This window comes from Oncorhynchus kisutch, linkage group LG29 (genome assembly GCF_002021735.2).
Source record: "Oncorhynchus kisutch isolate 150728-3 linkage group LG29, Okis_V2, whole genome shotgun sequence".
Lineage (NCBI taxonomy): Eukaryota > Metazoa > Chordata > Actinopteri > Salmoniformes > Salmonidae > Oncorhynchus > Oncorhynchus kisutch.
The window spans coordinates 39,155,290-39,176,082 of NC_034202.2; the positions used below are offsets into that span (position 1 = coordinate 39,155,290).

A 20,793-nucleotide genomic window follows, 5' to 3' on the forward strand; every position below is an offset into this window, starting at 1 on the left:
TGAAGGGGGGGGGGGCTTTCACATGAAGGGGGGGGGGGGCTTTCACATGAAGGGGGGGGGGCTTTCACATGAAGGGGGGGGGGGCTTTCACATGAAGGGGGGGGGCTTTCACATGAAGGGGGGGGGCTTTCACATGAAGGGGGGGGGCTTTCACATGAAGGGGGGGGGGGCTTTCACATGAAGGGGGGGGGGCTTTCACATGAAGGGGGGGGGGGCTTTCACATGAAGGGGGGGGGGGCTTTCACATGAAGGGGGGGGTTACATGCTGTGTAATAACCACTAATTACTTCAAGTTTCAGCCATATATTCTATTGCGTGGCTGTTACTATTATTTTAAACTGTTAGAGATGCCAATCCTATTGTTTATCGTATGTAGTATTATTCCGTACTGCCATAAGTGCTATTATTGCATTGGTTTCACAAGTAGTTTTGCAGAAGTGGTTTGAAAATTGTTGTATTGGTAAATATAGTATTTTGCATGCACACGATACCACAGCATTTTCCATAGTGGCACTTTATTAAAAGGTGTTTTATTGCGGTGCCATGGGCGAGCTTCTAATCCAGAGACCATCCCAGAGACCATCCCAGAGTCCTCCCAGAGTCCTCCCAGAGTCCTCCCAGAGACCATCCCAGAGACCATCCCAGAGACCATCCCAGAGACCATCCCAGAGTCCTCCCAGAGACCATCCCAGAGTCCTCCCAGAGACCATCCCAGAGACCATCCCAGAGACCATCCCAGAGATCATCCCAGAGATCATCCCAGAGACCATCCCCAGAGACCATCCCCAGAGACCATCCCAGAGTCCTCCCAGAGATCATCCCAGAGACCATCCCAGAGACCATCCCAGAGTCCATCCCAGAGTCCTCCCAGAGATCATCCCAGAGACCATCCCAGAGACCATCCCAGAGACCATCCCAGAGATCATCCCAGTCATCCCAGAGACCATCCCAAAGTCATCCCAGAGACCATCCCAGAGTCCTCCCAGAGATCATCCCAGAGACCATCCCAGTCATCCCAGAGACCATCCCAGAGTCCATCCCAGAGACCTCCCAGAGACCATCCCAGAGTCCTCCCAGAGACCATCCCAGAGACCATCCCAGAGATCATCCCAGAATCCTCCCAGAGACCATCCCAGAGACCATCCCAAAGACCATCCCAGAGACCATCCCAAAGTCATCCCAGTCATCCCAGAGACCATCGCAGAGTCATCCTAGAGACCACCCCAGAGTCATCCCAGAGACCATCCCAGAGACCATCCCAGCCTGCTCTTGGAGCTTGTTCATACGCAGAGTAATTTAGACCATCCCAGAGACCATCCCAAAGTCATCCCAGTCATCCCAGAGACCATCGCAGAGTCATCCTAGAGACCATTGCAGAGTCATCCTAGAGACCATCCCAGAGTCATCCCAGAGACCATCCCAAAGTCATCCTAGAGACCATCCCAGAGACCTCCCAGAGACCATCCCAGAGTCCATCCCAGAGACCATCCCAGAGTCCTCCCAGAGATCATCCCCAGAGACCATCCCCAGAGTCCTCCCAGAGATCATCCCAGAGACCATCCCAGAGTCCTCCCAGAGACCATCCCAGAGACCATCCCAGAGACCATCCCAGAGATCATCCCAGAGATCATCCCAGAGTCCTCCCAGAGATCATCCCAGAGACCATCCCAGAGACCATCCCAGTCATCCCAGAGACCATCCCAAAGTCATCCCAGAGACCATCGCAGAGTCATCCTAGAGACCATCCCAGAGTCATCCTAGAGACCATCCCAGAGTCATCCTAGAGACCATCCCAGAGTCATCCCAGAGACCATCCCAGAGACCATCCCAGCCTGCTCTTGGAGCTTGTTCATACGCAGAGTAATTTAGACCATCCCAGAGACCATCCCAAAGTCATCCCAGTCATCCCAGAGACCATCGCAGAGTCATCCTGGAGACCATTGCAGAGTCATCCTAGAGACCATCCCAGAGTCATCCCAGAGACCATCCCAAAGTCATCCTAGAGACCATCCCAGAGACCTCCCAGAGACCATCCCAGAGTCCATCCCAGAGACCATCCCAGAGATCATCCCAGAGTCCTCCCAGAGATCATCCCCAGAGACCATCCCCAGAGTCCTCCCAGAGATCATCCCAGAGACCATCCCAGAGTCCTCCCAGAGACCATCCCAGAGACCATCCCAGAGACCATCCCAGAGATCATCCCAGAGATCATCCCAGAGTCCTCCCAGAGATCATCCCAGAGACCATCCCAGAGACCATCCCAGTCATCCCAGAGACCATCCCAAAGTCATCCCAGTCATCCCAGAGACCATCGCAGAGTCATCCTAGAGACCATCCCAGAGTCATCCTAGAGACCATCCCAGAGTCATCCTAGAGACCATCCCAGAGTCATCCCAGAGACCATCCCAGAGACCATCCCAGCCTGCTCTTGGAGCTTGTTCATACGCAGAGTAATTTACGACCTCGTGGCACCAGGGCAAATCTGATAAGGTCTCAGCCTGGCAGATTCTTACACAACACTGGAGAGAGAGAGAGAGAGAGAGAGAGAGAGGTGGTGCCATAAATCTTGACCCTTTGTCAATCCAAGTAATTAGTTTCTCTCTCCAAGAAGTGAATGTTTAAGTTTATGTTTATATTGATGCTGTGTTTATAGCCCTTTATAGACATGTTGTAAGTGTAATTGCCATTTATTCATGTACACATACTGTACCAGTCCAAAGTCTGGACACACCTACTCATTTAAGGGTTTTTCTTTATTTGTACTATTTTCTACATTGTAGAATAATAGCGAAGACATCAAAAATATGAAATAACACATATGGAATCATGTAGTAACCAAAAAAGAAGAAACAAAGAAACAAATAAGTATTAAACAACTCATTCAGAGTAGCCACCCTTTGCCTTGATGACAGCTTTGCACACTCTTGGAATTCTCTCAACCAGCTTCATGTGGAATGCATTTCAATTAACAGGTGTGCCTTGTTAAAATTTTATTTGTGGAATTTCTTTCATTCTTAATGTGTTTGAGCCAATCAGTTGTGTTGTGACAAGGTAGGGGTGGTATACAGAAGATAGCCCTATTTGGTGAAATACCAAGTCCATATTATGGCAAGTAAAGTTCAAATAAGCAAAGCGGAACGACAGTCCATCATTACTTTAAGACATAAAGGTCAGTCAAAACGGAACAATTGCAAGAACTTTGAAAGTTTCTTCAAGTGCAGTCGCAAAAACCATCAAGCGCTAATGATGAAACTGGCTCTCATGAGGACCGCCACAGGAAAGGAAGACCCAGAGTTACCTCTGCTGCAGAGGATAAGTTCATTAGAGTTACCAGCCACAGATATTGAGGCCCAAATAAATGCTTCACAGAGTTCAAGTAACAGACATCTCAACATCAACTGTTCAGAGGAGACTGTATGAATCAGGCCTTCATGGTCAAATTGCTGCAAAAAAAAAAACTACCAAAAGGACACTAATAAGAAGAAGAGACTTGCTTGGGCCAAGAAACACGAGCGATGGACATTTGACAGGTGGAAATCTGTCCTTTGGTCTGATGAGTCCAAATTTGAGATTTTTGGATCCAACTGCCGTGTCTTTGTGAGATGCGATGTGGGTAAACGGATGATCTCTGCAAGTGTGGTTCCCACCGTGAAGCATGGAGGAGGAGGTGTGATGGTGCTTTGCTAGTGACACTGTCAGTGATGCATTCTGCAGCGATACGCCATCCCATCTGGCTTGCGCTTAATGGGACTATAATTTGTTTTTCAACAGGACAAGGACACAAAACACACCTCCAGGCTGGGCAAGGGCTATTTGACCAGGAAGGAGAGAGATGGAGTGCTGCATCAGATGACCTGGCCTCTACAATCACCCAACCTCAACCCAATTGAGATGGTTTAGAGTGAGTTGGACCGCAGAGTGAAGGAAAAGCAGCCAACAAGTGCTCAGCATATGTGGGAACTCCAGGTGAGAGTGTAACACTCACAATTCCAGGTAACTTCCTCATGAAGCTGGTTGAGAGAATGCCAAGAGTGTGCAAAGCTGTCACCAAGGCAAAGGGTGGCTACTTTGAAGAATATAAAATATATTTTGATTTGTTTAACACTTTTTTGTGTTATTTCATCGTTTTGATGTCTTCACCATTATTCTGCAATGTAGAAAATAGTAAAAAATAAAGAAAAACCCTTGAGTGGGTGTGTCCAAAATTTGGACTGGTACTGTATGTTTTTACGTGGTCCTTGTAACCAGATTTAGTGACCAACAGTTTTTTTTACAAGGTCCGTAATTTCTCCGGATTTAGCGGTCAATTGTTTTTACTGTGTAATTGGTTCCACGAGTGGAACCTCACCATCATCAGGACTAGAAAAACTTCTCATTCAGCAGAACCTCCCACCATCCTCCTCTCATCTGCCTAATGGAGGAGATGCATGCATTGTGACCTCACCACTGGGAGAGAATTCTAGAATTCCATTTAGGTCTGGGAATTCTTCATTGTCATAGCAACACCAAACAAAGAGAAATGGACGGCAGGTTGCCTAGCGGTTAGAGGGTTGGCCCAGTAACTGAAAGGTCACTGGTTCTAATAACCAAGTTGACAAGGTGGAGAATATGTTGACGTGCCCTTGAGCAAGGCCCTTATCACTCATTTGCTCCTGGGGTGCTATACTGCTATAGCTTGTAAAACAACACATGACAATACAACTATGGTAGACCATCCCACGTGTCTGTCTGTCTGTCTGTGAAATGCTTGAGCACTGGGTTGACACAATATCAATCTACGGCATCTGCCATTCGTCTCACTAATCCTGAACTAAGAGATATGGCTACACTTCGGTTAGTCTCACTCATCTGGTATAAGATATGGTCTATGATGGTGCTTGTTCTGAGACAAGGGTAAACAACTTAATCTGTAAACAACAGATCTTATCTGGAGATAGAGATCTGCGGCATATTCAGTAGGGCACAACGTACCAAAACTGTTTGAAAACGTACAAATGTGATGTTTCAGACCATTGGGTGCCTAATGAAAACAACCCTGAACAAGACTGAATCCAGACAACCCCGACCAGCCTAAAACAGTTAGATGAAACTACCTCAAGCTGCCACAACCACAGTCACCCTCAACCATTTTCTCTACTGCTCTTCTACAAACAGGAGTTTCTTTTCAATTCATTATGCAGTTACTCTCCATATACCTGGTAATACGATAGGTGTGTTGGAGACGATATACTATTTTCTGTTGGTATTTTAAACACACGCACACACAAGCCAACACCCACCCTCACCCTCTCTCTCATACACACACACACACACACCCCAGTGGTTTCCTCACGTGTAGGAAGGCTGATGCTCCTCCGTTGGCCATGTCTTTGAGCTGGCTGCTGAACCTGATGATGCGTAGATAACCGGGGTACGATGGGGCGCTCACCTGGCCATCCGACGACACGAAAAACATCTGCACCCCCCGAGGGAGGAACAAAAGCTCCTCTCCGTCCCCCCCTACCCCTCCCTCGGGCTGTGGAGGTCCCCCCACCATCTGCCCCCCCAGCCCCAGACCCCCTCCTCCGGTTGGGCTATAAGCCAGGCTGTGGTGCCCGTCGGTGGGCTGGGGGGTGTAGGCTGGGGGCTGCTCTCCTGGGAGCCCCAGGGGCAGGGCAGGGAGGATGGGCAGGGAGGGGGCCATGGTGATGCCTGTAGCCCCGGCAGAGAGGCTGTCTGTTGGGGTAGCCCCGGGTGGCAGTGTGGGGTAGAGATGGGGGAGGGGGTTGGAGGAACCAGGCAGCGGCATAGGGGGCACCAATGGCCCCAGGGTGGGGTAGAGGCACTGGGAAGAGAGATCCACTAGATCCACCAACGCTGGGCCTCCCTGGCCCGCCGTCCCCACCCCTGCTGTCTCCATGTTTGCTAGTCGGGTGCTGATGTTAGTTAGAGTCTCCCTCATCTTCTGCTGCAACTGCCTGGCCGTGTCCCATGGGGCTCCCTGGTTCTGTGGCCCCCTGGTAGGGACCTCCAGGCCCAGGGTTAGGTGCTGCCGGCCCCTCCTGTACAGCTCCAGGGCCTGGGGCCCCTGCCCTGCCTGGTCAGCCGCCAGGCCCCTGGTCAGACACTCCAACGCACGGTCATACTGGTCCCTTATCAGCAGCAACTCTGCTGACTCTGCAAACGACATGTCTTACTGCAGGCTGGAGATCTAGACAGAGGAAAGGAGAGGGGGATGAGGAGAGGAAGAGAGGGAAAGAGGGGAAATGAGAGGGAGGAGAAAAGGATGAGACAGGGATGAGAGGAGAAACATGGGAGGGAAGACAGCGCAATGTGAGAAAAGAGGAGAAAAAAAGAGAAAAAAAGAGAAGAGTTGGTGAGATGAGGGCGAAGGACGGGAGGATGGAGAGGGGGAAATTAGAAGGGGAGAGAAGAGGGGGATAGAGGAGAGAAGAGGGGAAGGGAAGAGAAGGAAATCAATAAGAAGGCCAATTGTCATTATTACTGTTTTGTATCTCTGTGAAACCAGACTGGTCTCATAGACTAGACATAGCATAGTGAAAGTAAATCCGGAACACTCAATTTAGCATGATATGTTACGTTTGGTTACACAAGACAGATGGTTACTTATTAAGGCAACAATTAAAATAGGGTGGTTTGTGGGGGTAAATGGGTGGGCATATAATGCAAACGTCTAGCAAGCCAAAGGTTGCGAGTCAGAATGTCATTACGGACAACTTTAGCAACTTTTCAACGATTTACTACTTTTTAGCTACTTTGCACGTTAGTTAACCCTTGCCCTAACCTAAACCATTTTAGTTAACCCTTCCCCTAAACCTTTAACCTAAATCGAAAACTTAACCCCTAGCCTGGCTAACGTTAGCCACCTAGCTAGAATTCGTAACATATTGTACGTTTCACAAATTCTGGACATTTAATACGAATTGTAATTTGTAACATATCATACGAAATGGGTGATGGACATCCACAAATGAATACCTACTGTACCATATGGAACTCAACATATCATTCTAAATGGTGTGTATCGGGTTTTACATACAAAATAATACGAAATGCTCTGGGACCATGTTAGTGTAACCAGTTGTCAAATACACTCACAAAGAGAATGACATTAGGTGCTATTAAGACGACACAATATTCAAATCTCTAATTTGATATTAAAATAAAAACAATCCAACACATGCAACACTTTATTAGTTATTATAACTAGACATTACAGTTTAAATTTTTTTAGGAAGTAATCGTGACAGCTTTTTCCTCCAAATCTCTCAGCTATGCTTTTAGGGGGTTTGTCTGGCTGGTTCCACCTGTATGACAACATTCAACAGATGTATTGTAAAGCGTGATGTTTCTTTCAACAATAATGAAAACTCTTTGAATAGTTATGTAGACTAGTTCTTGTCATTTTGACAACAACAAAAAATTCAGTTTTCAAATAACGACAGAGTAGGCTACTGTTGTCTACATAACTACTCAACTTTACGGACAGTCGAACACAAACCGAACCCCAAATAAACCTACCTTTAGCGGCAAACCCGTGATTTCAAACTACTCCAGAAATGGAAATAAGACGACAATGTTAGTTAATGAGAAGTAACATTGTAGCCATTTATCAAAAATACGTTTTTCTTTCTCGGATCAACGTGCGCTTATCCTGCTGTGTCTCGCTGTCCCCAAACATACGCAAATCTGACATTCTCGAAACGGTGACAGGTTGTGGGGTCGTCACTAGTTACCACAGCCACAAAGTCATAAACCCCGCCTATTTATTTTATTTGTACCTTTATTTAACCAGGCAAGTCAGTTAAGAACAAATTCTTATTTTCAATGACAGCCTAGGAATAGTGGGTTAACTGCCTTTTCAGGGGCAGAACAACATTTGTACCTTGTCAGCTCGGGGTTTGAACTTGCAACCTTCCGGTTACTAGTCCAACACTCTAACAACTAGGCTACCCTGGCGCCCCAGAGTAGCCTAGTATCTTCTTCAAATCTGATTTAAAACTTAACCCTAACCTTAACCCTGACCTTAACCACACTCCTGTCTAACACTAATGCTTGACATGGGATGAAAAACGCCCAGTAGACTGTATTCACACACAAATTCCCAAATGACATTATGCTATAGAGGCATGCGATTATTACCTGTTAAGGGTTCATAGACATTTTGGCAGATGGAATTTCATGACTTCTCCATGACCAATAATTAGTGTTGTCTCTATATAGCCTACATTAAAAAGTCAGCATATGTGTCTTATTGACACTAGAAGGCTGCTCTGCCGTACCAAGCAAAAAGACAGTAACTGCTCATTTGGTCCAAAATGAGTTAATGTCATTTATTGCCACATTAAATACATGCTTAATCATGTAGACAAGTACCCTGCCTCTATTGTGTTCAGGAGAAAATGTTAGCAGTAACTGCAGTGTGGACTATTAGACCAGGGCTGATGTTTAGGCTACAGTGTGGTGAGACAGACCAGGGAAGATGTTTAGGCTACAGTGTGGTGAGATAGACCAGGGCTGATGTTTAGGCTACAGTGTGGAGTATTAGACCAGGGCTGATGTTTTAGGCTACAGTGTGGTGAGACAGACCAGGGAAGATGTTTAGGCTACAGTGTGGTGAGATAGACCAGGGCTGATGTTTAGGCTACAGTGTGGAGTATTAGACCAGGGCTGATGTTTTAGGCTACAGTGTGGTGAGACAGACCAGGGAAGATGTTTAGGCTACAGTGTGGTGAGATAGACCAGGGCTGATGTTTAGGCTACAGTGTGGTGAGATAGACCAGGGCTGATGTTTAGGCTACAGTGTGGTGAGATAGAGCAGGGCTGATGTTTAGGCTACAGTGTGGTGAGACAGACCAGGGCTGATGTTTAGGCTACAGTGTGGTGAGATAGACCAGGGCTGATGTTTAGGCTACAGTGTGGTGAGACAGACCAGGGCTGATGTTTAGGCTACAGTGTGGTGAGACAGACCAGGGCTGATGTTTAGGCTACAGTGTGGTGAGATAGACCAGGGCTGATGTTTAGGCTACAGTGTGGTGAGATAGACCAGGGCTGATGTTTAGGCTACAGTGTGGTGAGATAGAGCAGGGCTGATGTTTAGGCTACAGTGTGGTGAGATAGACCAGGGCTGATGTTTAGGCTACAGTGTGGTGAGACAGACCAGGGCTGATGTTTAGGCTACAGTGTGGTGAGATAGACCAGGGCAGATGTTTAGGCTACAGTGTGGTGAGATAGACCAGGGCTGATGTTTAGGCTACAGTGTGGTGAGATAGACCAGGGCTGATGTTTAGGCTACAGTGTGGTGAGACAGACCAGGGAAGATGTTTAGGCTACAGTGTGGTGAGATAGACCAGGGCTGATGTTTAGGCTACAGTGTGGTGAGATAGACCAGGGCTGATGTTTAGGCTACAGTGTGGTGAGATAGAGCAGGGCTGATGTTTAGGCTACAGTGTGGTGAGATAGACCAGGGCTGATGTTTAGGCTACAGTGTGGTGAGATAGACCAGGGCTGATGTTTAGGCTACAGTGTGGTGAGACAGACCAGGGAAGATGTTTAGGCTACAGTGTGGTGAGATAGACCAGGGCTGATGTTTAGGCTACAGTGTGGTGAGATAGACCAGGGCTGATGTTTAGGCTACAGTGTGGTGAGATAGACCAGGGCTGATGTTTAGGCTACAGTGTGGTGAGACAGACCAGGGCTGATGTTTAGGCTACAGTGTGGTGAGATAGACCAGGGCTGATGTTTAGGCTACAGTGTGGTGAGATAGACCAGGGCTGATGTATAGGCTACAGTGTGGTGAGACAGACCAGGGAAGATGTTTAGGCTACAGTGTGGTGAGATAAACCAGGGCTGATGTTTAGGCTACAGTGTGGTGAGATAGACCAGGGCTGATGTTTAGGCTACAGTGTGCTGTGTTAGACCAGGGCTGATGTTTAGGCTACAGTGTGGAGTGCTAGAGCAGGGCTGGAATAAAAGCCTGCACATCCAGTAGGTCTCCTGGACGACGGTTGGCCACCCCTGAAATTAAAGGTTATCACATTAACCAAATACTTGTATGTCTTTATACAGTTATTTACATGACTGGGCAGGGGCACAGCTATGGGTGGGCATGGGAAGGCACAGGCCCACCCACTGAGGAGCCAGGCCCAGCCAATCAGAATGAGTCTTTGCCCACAAAAGGGCATTATTACAGGCAGAAAAATTCCTGAGTTTCATCAGATGCCTGGGTGGCTGGTCTCAGATGATTCCGCAGATGAAGAAGCCGGATGTGGAGGACCTGGGTTGTCGTGGTTACATGTGGTCTGCAGTTGTGAGGCCAAAATTCACTCAACTTATTGTGGGAAGCTTGTGGAAGGCTACCCAAAACGTTTGACCCAAGTTAAACAATATAAAGGCAATGCTACCAAATACTAATTGAGTGTATGTAAACTTCTGACCCACTTGGCATGTGATGAAATAAATAAAAGCTGAAATAAATCCTTCTCTCTACTATTATTCCGACATTTCACATCATTAAAATAAAGTGCTGATCCTAACTGACCTAAGACAGGGAAGGTTTACTAGGATTAAATGTCAGGAATTGTGAAAAACTGAGTTTAAATGTATTTGGCTAAGGTGTATGTAAAATTCTGACTTCAACTGTATGTTTTGAATTGGCTATATAGCTAGTCTATCATTATATAGGCTACCTGCTGTACACATGCAGATGCTGCACACAGAGAGACTCACTGAAGGATAGGCCTAATTCTGATCATGGCTGAAATGTAGATTTTATTAAGTGATTGATACTATATTTAAAAAGGAAATACACAATATTACAGTTCCATGATTTTCTGACCATAAGATGGAAGAGCGCATCCTGCGCATTCAGGATGGCGCATTTCTCCATCTACTCCATCTCCATCTGCTCAATCTCCATCTGCTTATTCTCCATCTTCTCCATCTGCTCATTCTCCATCTGCTCATTCTCCATCTGCTCCATTTGCTCATTCTCCATCTGCTCCATTTGCTCATTCTCCATCTGCTCCATCTGCTCATTCTCCATCTGCTCATTCTCCATCTGCTTATTCTCCATCTGCTCCATCTGCTCATTCTCCATCTGCTCATTCTCCATCTGCTCCATTTGCTCATTCTCCATCTGCTCCATCTACTCATTCTCCATCTGCTCATTCTCCATCTGCTTATTCTCCATCTTCTCCATCTGCTCATTCTCCATCTGCTCATTCTCCATCTGCTTATTCTCCATCTGCTCATTCTCCATCTTCTCCATCTGCTCATTCTCCATCTTCTCCATCTGCTCATTCTAGGCTGCATACAGTCGTGTATTAATTTCCACAAAGTTTTCTGCTTCAGTGTCTTTAAGATATTTTTGTCAGATGTTACTATGGATACTGAAGTATAATTACAAGCATTTCATATGTGTCAAAGGCTTATATTGACAATTACATTAAGTTGATGCAAAGAGTCCATATTTGCAGTGTTGACCCTTCTTTTTCAACACCTCTGCAATCCGCCCTGGCATGCTGTCAATTAACTTCTGGGCCACATCCTGACTGATGGCAGCCCATTCTTGCATAATCAATGCTTGGAGTTTGTCAGAATTTGTGGGGTTTTGTTTGTCCACCCGCCTCTTGAGGATTGACCACAAGTTCTCAATGGGATTTAAGGTCTAGGGAGTTTCCTGGCCATGGACCACAAATATCGATGTTTTGTTCCCTGAGCCACTTAGTTATCACTTTTGCCTTATGGCAAGGTGCTCCATCATGCTGGAAAAGAAATTGTTCATCACCAAACTGTTCCTGGATGGTTGGGAGAAGCTGCTATCGGAGGTTGTGTTTGTACCATTCTTTATTCATGGCTGTGTTCTTAGGCAAAATTGTGAGTGAGCCCACTCCCTTGGCTGAGAAGCAACCACACACATGAATAGTCTCAGGATGCTTTACTGTTGGCATGACACAGGACTGATGGTAGCGCTCACCTTGTCTTCTCCGGACAAGCTTTTTTCCGGATACCCCAAACAATCAGAAAGGGGATTCATCAGAGAAAATAACTTTACCCCAGTCCTCATCATTCCAATCCCTGTACCTTTTGCAGAATATCAGTCTGTCACTGATGTTTTTCCTGGAGAGAAGTGGCTTCTCTGCTGCCCTTCTTGACACCAGGCCATCCTCCAAAAGTCTTCGCCTCACTGTGCGTGCAGATGCACTCACACCTGCCTGCTGCCATTCCTGAGCAAGCTCTGTACTGGTGGTGCCCCGATCCCGCAGCTGAACCAACTTTAGGAGATGATCCTGGCGCTTGCTGGACTTTCTTGGGCGCCCTGAAGCCTTCATCACAACAATTGAACCACTCTCCTTGAAGTTCTTGATGATCCAATAAATGGTTGATTTAGGTGCAATCTTACTGGCAGCAATATCCTTGCCTGTGAAGCCCTTTTTGTGCAAAGCAATGAGGACGGCACGTGTCTCCTTGCAGGTAACCATGGTTTACAGAGGAAGAACAAGCACCACCCTCCTTTTGAACTCAATCAACATGACAGAGTGATCTCCAACCTTTGTCCTCGTCAACACTCGCACCTGTGTTAAGGAGAGAATCACTGACATGTCAGCTGGTCCTTTTGTGGCAGGGCTGAAATGCAGTGGAAATGTTTTTGGGGGATTTAGTTAATTGGGGACTTTGCAATCATTGCAATTCATCTGATCACTCATAACATTCTGGAGTATATTCAAATTGCCATCATACAAACTGAGGCAGCAGACCTTGTGAAAATTTATATTTGTGTCATTCTCAATTTTTGTCCACGACTGCAGTGTATGAAATATACTAATTAGGGAAGGGGGGAATCAGGAGAACATTTAGATACTAGGCTACTTGCAATATAGCCTAATAAATCATTAAATTGTCTTTTATCACACATACTTAAGGCAATAGCCATCTACTAGACATTTATACAGTGCTTTTTATTTAACACAAGCCATCATGTATTACAATGGTCAAATCGGGGAGTATTTTGTTTTATAAATGTTTATTTGCTTCTGAATCTGTTTCTTCAGTCCAGCTCGTGGGTTTATGAGCTGTTTTAACGAAGTGACTGGTGTAATGTAATTACATTACATAGCCACCGCTACTGAAGGCTGAAAAGTCCTGCCTATTTCCCTCTTATTTCATTCGCTGAGAGGCCTGTCACTTCTTGGTATAAACAGCACTCACATTAGAGACTGCAAAATTACTTTACTCGTGATCGGTAAATGGTTTATTAATGTGTTAAACGAAGCACAACGCTGGAAATCTGCATCCACATAAACTAGTCCCGGCATCGTTCTATGACAGGAAGCGTGGTTCCCCTGGTCTCAGGGTACCAGTGCTGTGGGAAAGGATGCTAGGCTTAGCAGAGACGGCTCAGATGCGATATGGCTAAAATGCCAGGGTTGGCTTTTTTGTCCTAGTCTGACCCTGGTGGTCTACGCCAAGTACATGTTGACTGATGTCAACGTTATGTTCAACTATGGCTAGAGGTTTCAGATAAAACAGGTGTGGTGGGCGATATGAAGACACGCAAATGTAATTATGCTTTGCTTTTCATTACAGTCGGACAAATACGCCATCTTATCAGGGGAAAACAAAGATATCCACGACTCAGTTTTCCGAAGGAGCTTTTGCTGTTCTTTCTACGAATGCGTCGTTTTCATTCCTTTTTAATGATCGATAATTTAGACTTTGTGGCTGTGGTAACGACCGCTGTATAGCACTTAATCAGGCCTGTGTATTGTGTAGGCTAAGCCTGGTATGACGTTGATATCCACAAATATTTTCCAGACAAGGTGTTTTAACGTAGTCTGAGCTATGTATATTCAAAATTGCTTAGCGTCAAATTAGACATGCTAGACTACAAATCCCTGCTAGCCATCTTCAGCTGACACCTCTAACAGGTATTGTCAACAAAAACAGCTACAGTTCAGAATTGTTCAAATTTAGCTAACAGGTCATCCAGAGTCCATTGACTTGAGTCTGCAGTCATGGCATCTGTAGTTCTGAGCCACATTAGATGTGGGTTAAATACAGGCAAATAATGATTAGTCGTCTTGTCTGAGAGTTCATGTAGACTTGCGCTGACTGAAAACCATTGAGTGTCAAAATCCCCTGTGGGAAAACTGTTGGAACAATTTCCCCATTGGCCCGCTGGGTTACGGCTCATACTGTGGTACTGTAGTGGGCCGCAGCCATCTATAATGGAGATCTAGTTAAAGTATGGCAGACAAGTGAGGATGCTGTGAAACCGTTTCTATGCTCTACTGGGACACGTTCAATATCGCAGCGTAGGAAGGTTCATTTTATGTTCTTCTCTTACCAATTATGAATGTAGCTAAATGTAATACAACCAAATCCCCAGAGTAGTGGAAAGAGCCCACAGCCATGACCAAACTGATAGAAGGAAAGCTCCCAGTGTCAAGGCTGAGGATTGAGAAGCGGAGTAATGCAATGCCGAGGCCAAACTATAGGCAACTTGTTTCCTTTAATCACATGATGCAACATACAAGATGCAGCCAGAGGTCCATGATTGTGTGGCAGTGACCAAAAGCAAAAATGACTTCGTACAGTAAAAACAAAGATTTCAACCACCCGTTTCAAAAAAGAAAAGGTATTGGTTAAGTCCTGAGCTTACAAACTAGTACTAAAAACACTTGAAGTAGGCATTCTAGAGTTAAGTCAACAAGTTACTATTATCATTGCATTTACTTGATAGCTACCTACACAAATAGCTAGCTAGAACAAAGTGTTAATAAGATCAATTCATTTAAAAAGATTAAAAGCAATACAAATAAGTTATCCAGTAGGCATCTACTGAGAGAGCTAAGAGCTGTGTTGTCAGTCATTTCCCAGCCACTTCAGTAAAAAGGCAGATCCCCAGGAGGACTTAGCATAGACACGTTGCCAAACCTGCAGAGAGGAGAGCCAATCAGCAGATGTTCATGGTAGTATTAAAATAGAATAAGTTAAAAGTTTAGCAACAGGAAACAAGTGTTATTGGACAGGTTCAGGTAGTGAACACAACCCAGGAGTATTGCTGTGGCTAAAGACAGACATGGTTAAAGGTTAGACACCATGGTTATGTTTAAGGAATTATAGTAAAAAAAAATACATTTTAAAAAGTACAGATTACCAACTCACTTTGAGCCCTTGTACTTCTCCCTGATGGCCTGTTGGGGGCGACTGTAGGCACTGAGGTACATCTTGTGGAGGTCCTTGAGGCAGGGTACAATCTCTGCCAGGGTGTAGCCAGTGAAGGTGTACAGGGCGTCAGGCTGGAAAGAACAGATGCCACACGGTGAGTTAAACGAGTCAAACCAGTCTAACTAGGGAATCAGGTAGCCTAGCAGTTAGAGTAATGGGCATTAACCGAAAGGACGCTTTGCAAATACCCGAGCCGACAAGGTGAAAAATATGCCGATGTGCCCTTGAGCAAGGAACTCCACCGTAACTTGCTCCTGCGTGCCATACTAGGACTGACAGTCAAACATGTCACTGCACCCACCTGGTGTAGGACTTTCTAAACTCAACAAAAAAAAGAAACATCCCTTTCAGGACCCGGTCTTACAAAGATAATATAAAAATCCAAGTAATTTCAGATCTTCATTGTAAAGGGTTTAAACACTTCCCATAATTGTTCAATGAACCATAAACAATTAATGAACATGCACCTGTGGAAAGGTCATTAAGACATTAACAGCTTAGTGGTAAGCAATTAAAGGTCAGTTATGAAAACTTAGGACACTAAAGAGACCTTTCTACTGACTGAAAAAAAAAAAATCAAGATGCCCAGGGTCCCTGCTCATCTGCGTGAATGTGCCTTAGGCATGAGGACTGCAGATGTGGCCAGGGCAATACATTGCAATGTCTGTCCTGTGAGACACCTAAGACAGCGCTACAGGGAGACAGGATGGACAGCTGATCGTCCTCGCAGTGGCAGATCACGTAACACCTGCAGAGGATCAGTACAGCCGAAACATCACACCTGCGGGACAGGTACAGGATGGCAACCACTGCCCGAGTTACACCACGAACGCACAAATCTCTCCAGTGCTCTGACAGTCCAGCCTATTGTGGACAGAGGGTTTGTAGGTCTGTTGTAAGGCAGGTCCTCACCAGCAACAGTGCCTATGGGTCACAAACCCCACTTGTCACTGGACCAGGCAGGACTGGCAAAAAGTGCTCTTCGTGGTTTTGTCTAACCAGGGCTGATGGTCAGATTTGTGTTTATCTTTGAAGGAATGAGCGTTACACCGAGGGCTGTACTCTGGAGCGGGATCGAGCTGGAGGTGGAGGGTCCGTCATGGTCTGGGGGGGGGGGGGGGGGTGTCACAGCATCATCGGACTGAGCAGGTTGTCATTGCAGACAGTCTCAATGCTATGCGTTACAGGGAAGACATCCTCCTCCCTCATGTGGACCCTTCCTGCAGGCTCATCCTGACATGACCCTCCAGCATGACAATACCACCAACCATACTGCTCATTCTGTGCCTGATTTCCTGAAAAACAGGAATGTCAGTGTTCTGCCATGGCCAGCGAAGAGCCTGGATCTCAATCCCATTGAGCACGTCTGGAACCTGTTGGATCAGAGGGTGAGGGCCAGGTCCACTCCCCCCAGAAATGTCCAGGAACATGCAGGTGCCTTGTTGGAAGACTGGGGTAACATCTCACAGCAAGAACTGGCAAATCTGGTGCAGTCCATGAGGAGGAGATGCACTGCAGTACTTAATGCAGCTGGTGGCCACACCAGATACTGACTTACTTTTGACCCTTTGTTCAGGGACACATTATTCAATTTGTTATTTACATGTTTGTGGAACTTGTTCAGTTTGTCTCAGTTGTTGAATCTCGTTACATTCATACAAATATTTACACATGAAGTCTGCTGAAAATTAAACGCAGTTGACAGGGAGGACGTTATTTTTATTAATGTCATATATATAGCCTACTTATGAGAACAATGTCTGAAAGGGAGATCACATTCCTGATATCAGAGTAATTACCACACCAGGATAAAATGCATATATGAGTTGGTATTCTTGATTTAAGGTCAGAACAGGCACTAGTCCTAGGTGGGGGAGGGGGTTTACCCCAGAGTGATGATGCAGTCAGCATAAGACCAATGGCCATCAGAGTACAGCAGACAGGCATGTCTTACCCAGAGTGATGATGCAACAGTCAGCATACAGGCACGTCTTACCCAGAGGGACTTGTTGAGGGTGTAGTTGGCCAGACAGAAAGCAGCAGCCGCCACCATAGAGGGGAAGTAGTGCAGGAATGGATCCACTTCCAACATGCTCAGCTCTGCCACATACTGAGAGTAGAGTGACATTAAATAAAAAACACTTGTTAACTGCAACAAAACACTCCTGCACATTAAATTAATAATGTTGATAAGCCATTTAGTCAGCTGGGGTGAAACACTTCACATCAGGCCTGGGCAATTCCAGCTCTCAGGGACCTGATTGGTGTCACTCTCCCCCAGCAAACACACCTGATAAACAAAATTGCATTTTTAACTGAAGATCATGATTAGTTGATTTGAGTCAAGTGTGTTCTAGGGTGAAAGTGTTTCACCAATCGGGACCCTGAGGACTTGGGTCTCCCTACAGGGTTAACTCATTGGGTTTTATTTAACCAGGTGAGAGCACATTCTTACAAGAGTGACTAAACGATTGAACACTTGGGTCAGAGTCCTGAGTCATGTACCCTGATACCATGCTGCTAGCCTAAAGGCACATTTCAAAAATATGGCACAGCTATCAAGCAGTCAGACATGAGTCTCCAGTTCTCTGTAAGTACCAGGGCAAGGCTCTCAGTCTTGAAGCAAACTGCTTGGACGGTGAGGAAATGGCGGAGGAACTGGTGTGTGGTGGGGGCGGTCATGTCGAAGGCCAACACCTTCAGCAGGAAGTGTTCCATACGAAGCAGCTGCTTCTTGGTGTAAGTGTCATCTGTGATGTACACAAAGTCATCCACCTCCGGAGGGTAGATCTCCTCGTATTTACTACCAGAGAAAAGGGTTAGCACAAAAAAAAAAAGCCCATTTACCACAGCTGAAAGTGAACCACCTTCCCTACAGATTACTCGTGGCAGGACTACCGCCAGAACCAGTATTGTAAACAGACAAGATTGTTTACAAAAATTCTACTGAATTTGTAACGTGACTTACGCAGCCAGCAGCAGTGCAGCGGTGCCCACCAGCTGCAGCTTGCCCCGGAGTACAGACATGCAGGAGAGGAAGCGGTCCATGTAGTTGACAGCCAGGTAGATCGTCTCCCCACACAGCTTGTACTCCTGGCCGACCTCCACCAGCCAGTCCACCAGGATGACACGCATGCAGTTGGTGATGTCCGGCTGCTTCCGCATGTAGCCAGACTTCGGATGGCACTTAATCTGGGACAGAGGGTTAGAAAGAGACTTTACCACCTTCAGTTAAAGCAATTTAAACAGGCAAATCTAAAGAACATTTATATGTAGCTGGTGTGAGGTTAACAGCAGGATAAAGTAAATATATACAAAAAGCCAGCCAAGCTACAACTAAAGTGCTGGCGTGTGAAGCCACAATGGCTGCCGTGCCTGATCCAGGTATTGGGGGGGGGGGGGGGGGTGAACAGTGCATTTCATTTAACAGATGCCCTTATGTCAGAGGCATAGAAGATATTTAAACTAGTAGCCGTATTGCTTGAACAAGTGCGCACTTCAGTCTTGCGTAAGTGTTTGTGGATGTCCTCAGAATATTCTGCCAGACACATGGCATTCTGAGTGGTGAGAGCCTCGTTATCTGGCAGCGACTGCATAGAGGTGTCCATGCATGACCCTGCAAAACAAAAGTTTACTATTAAATGAGTCGGTGCTGTGAATGTGAAGTGAAAGTTGACATGGTGATGAGTCATGGCGCCCTTGGTGCGTAATGGCACCAAAGGCCGACCTCACCTGAGCTCAGGTCCAGGAAGAGACGCAAATCTCTATGTTGCATAGCAGCAGTTTCCTCATCCACCACTTGAGGCTCTGCAGCCACTAGTTCACCAGAGGCTGGGATGACGACCTCACATGGCTCATCCACATAGATGTCAGCGCTAGAGCTTGAGGGACAACCCAGGAGATTGGTGTGGGAATTGTCCAAAATAGAGCCACGTTTGGAAAAAATAACTCCCTAAAAAACAAAAGTGATTAGCCAATATGAAGAGACTTGACGCAGAAATAAACAAAAAACTCAAAACTACTCACCTGACCAAAAGATCGACTGTGTTGTTCGTTTTCTGTTAAAACGCCGAGTATAGTCCTCTGTTTAGCCCTGTCCATACGGGATGAATCCATCCTATTTGAGGCCAGAACATTTTCTTGGCTACTAAGACGGGCGACAGAGCTGAAGTTCATCTTTATAAAATAAAAATAAAGTTAAAAACTATAAGTAGAGGGTATTATACATCAGGAGGGTAAAAACAAACCTAAATGTACCTAGTGGATCTGTATAAACTGGCTGCCATGACTACCGGAGGGGTTTAACACGTTCGCAGGTCGCCTTGAATTATTACACACAAATACAAGTTCAGCTGGCTGGTTAGCTAAACTATTATCGCAAAGACCACCAAAACAAAGTTCAAAAATTATATAAAAAAATAAATAAACAGTGTGTGTGCACGATTTGTTAGCCAACGCTTCAAATGTTTGGCTTTAAGGTAGCTTGCAATTGAACAGTTTCAATTTATATTTTTGTATTTGAAATATAAATGCCACAAACCTTAGTTGCGTGTTACACAGCCGATGGTGCACAAACTAGAGAAGACTAAATTATTTTGTCGTGGTATGACTAGCTACCTCCCAGCGGTTTATATTGGCCTGTGCATGCAGGTTTGTCTCATTCGGATGAACCCACTGATCAGCTGTTCCAGCTGTTGATGTGTAAAACTCAGCTGTTTCAGATGTTGCTGTGTAAAACTCAGCTGTTTCTGATTTACACAAATATCAATCGAAAACCGAACCGCTCTCAGTCGCGCGGTCCAATCACAGCCGACAACGAGACCACGTGTTGACGTTTCCATCGCAATGTGAAGACTCTCTCAGTTGCGCGGTCCAATCACAGCCGACGACGAGACCACGTGGTGACGTTTCCATAGCAACATGAAGACGCTCATAGTTTGCGTGCAGCGTGCGTATATGTTTACAAGCAATTATTAGTCTACAATCTCAAAAGAAAACGTTGCCATGAACTGAATGATCATTTATATTTTTATGATCAAAATCTATTAGTGTTTCAGAGAGAAGATTTGCCTGGCTAGCCAGACTCATTTAGGGTTTCTATTAAACTGGCACCCGGTTGAACCGGGCAATGATCCGTCACATGACCGAGCTCAATCCGGTGAGGGAGATGCACCCTTCTCGGGTCAGGTTGTCAACCAAGCAGCAATGCAACTTCTCTTTTCCATAAATTATATCTCGGAATGTTCTAATTAGTTCTCATTGGGAAGGCAGATTGTTGTTTTTAAAAAAATCAAAAGCAATCACTTTTAAATTTGAAAAACAGATTCCTACTCATTACTCCACATTTAAAAGTAAGTGAGTATGGCTGGGGGTGATTGGGAGGTGGAGAATTTAGCATTTTTCAAATAAAGATTCAACCACAAAGACCAGGTAGGTTTTCTAATGCCTCGCAACGAAGAGCACCGATTGGTAAAAAAAACAGATATTGAATATCCCTTTGAGCATGGTGAAATTATTAATTACACCTTTGATGATGTATCAATACACCCAGTCACTACAAAG

At 45.6% G+C, this 20,793-nt stretch overlaps 2 protein-coding genes across 3 annotated transcripts in view; both read right to left on the minus strand.

The window, feature by feature from the left end:
• The window catches only part of sparta (spartin a), a 29,086-nt gene extending 21,383 nt beyond the window's left edge, over positions 1-7,703 (minus strand). For both annotated transcript variants that reach the window (XM_031808727.1, XM_020465716.2), the window contains exons 1-2: positions 7,522-7,703; positions 5,333-6,190 (exon numbers count right to left, since the gene is read on the minus strand). In XM_031808727.1, coding sequence (XP_031664587.1) covers positions 5,333-6,169 — 837 coding nt within the window. In that variant the 5' untranslated portion in view covers positions 6,170-6,190; positions 7,522-7,703. The remainder of the gene's footprint in view (positions 1-5,332; positions 6,191-7,521) is intronic.
• A 6,790-nt stretch (positions 7,704-14,493) lies between these two features.
• ccna1 (cyclin A1) lies at positions 14,494-19,955 on the minus strand. The gene is made up of 9 exons (XM_020465718.2): positions 19,772-19,955; positions 19,258-19,407; positions 18,964-19,183; positions 18,729-18,847; positions 18,200-18,423; positions 17,830-18,034; positions 17,228-17,341; positions 15,169-15,302; positions 14,494-14,937 (listed from the first exon to the last, which is right to left on the minus strand). The coding sequence occupies exons 2-9, from the start codon at positions 19,405-19,407 to the stop codon at positions 14,886-14,888; spliced, it is 1,218 nt and encodes a 405-aa protein (XP_020321307.1). The 5' UTR covers positions 19,772-19,955; the 3' UTR covers positions 14,494-14,885.
• Between the last annotated feature and the right edge of the window lie 838 nt (positions 19,956-20,793).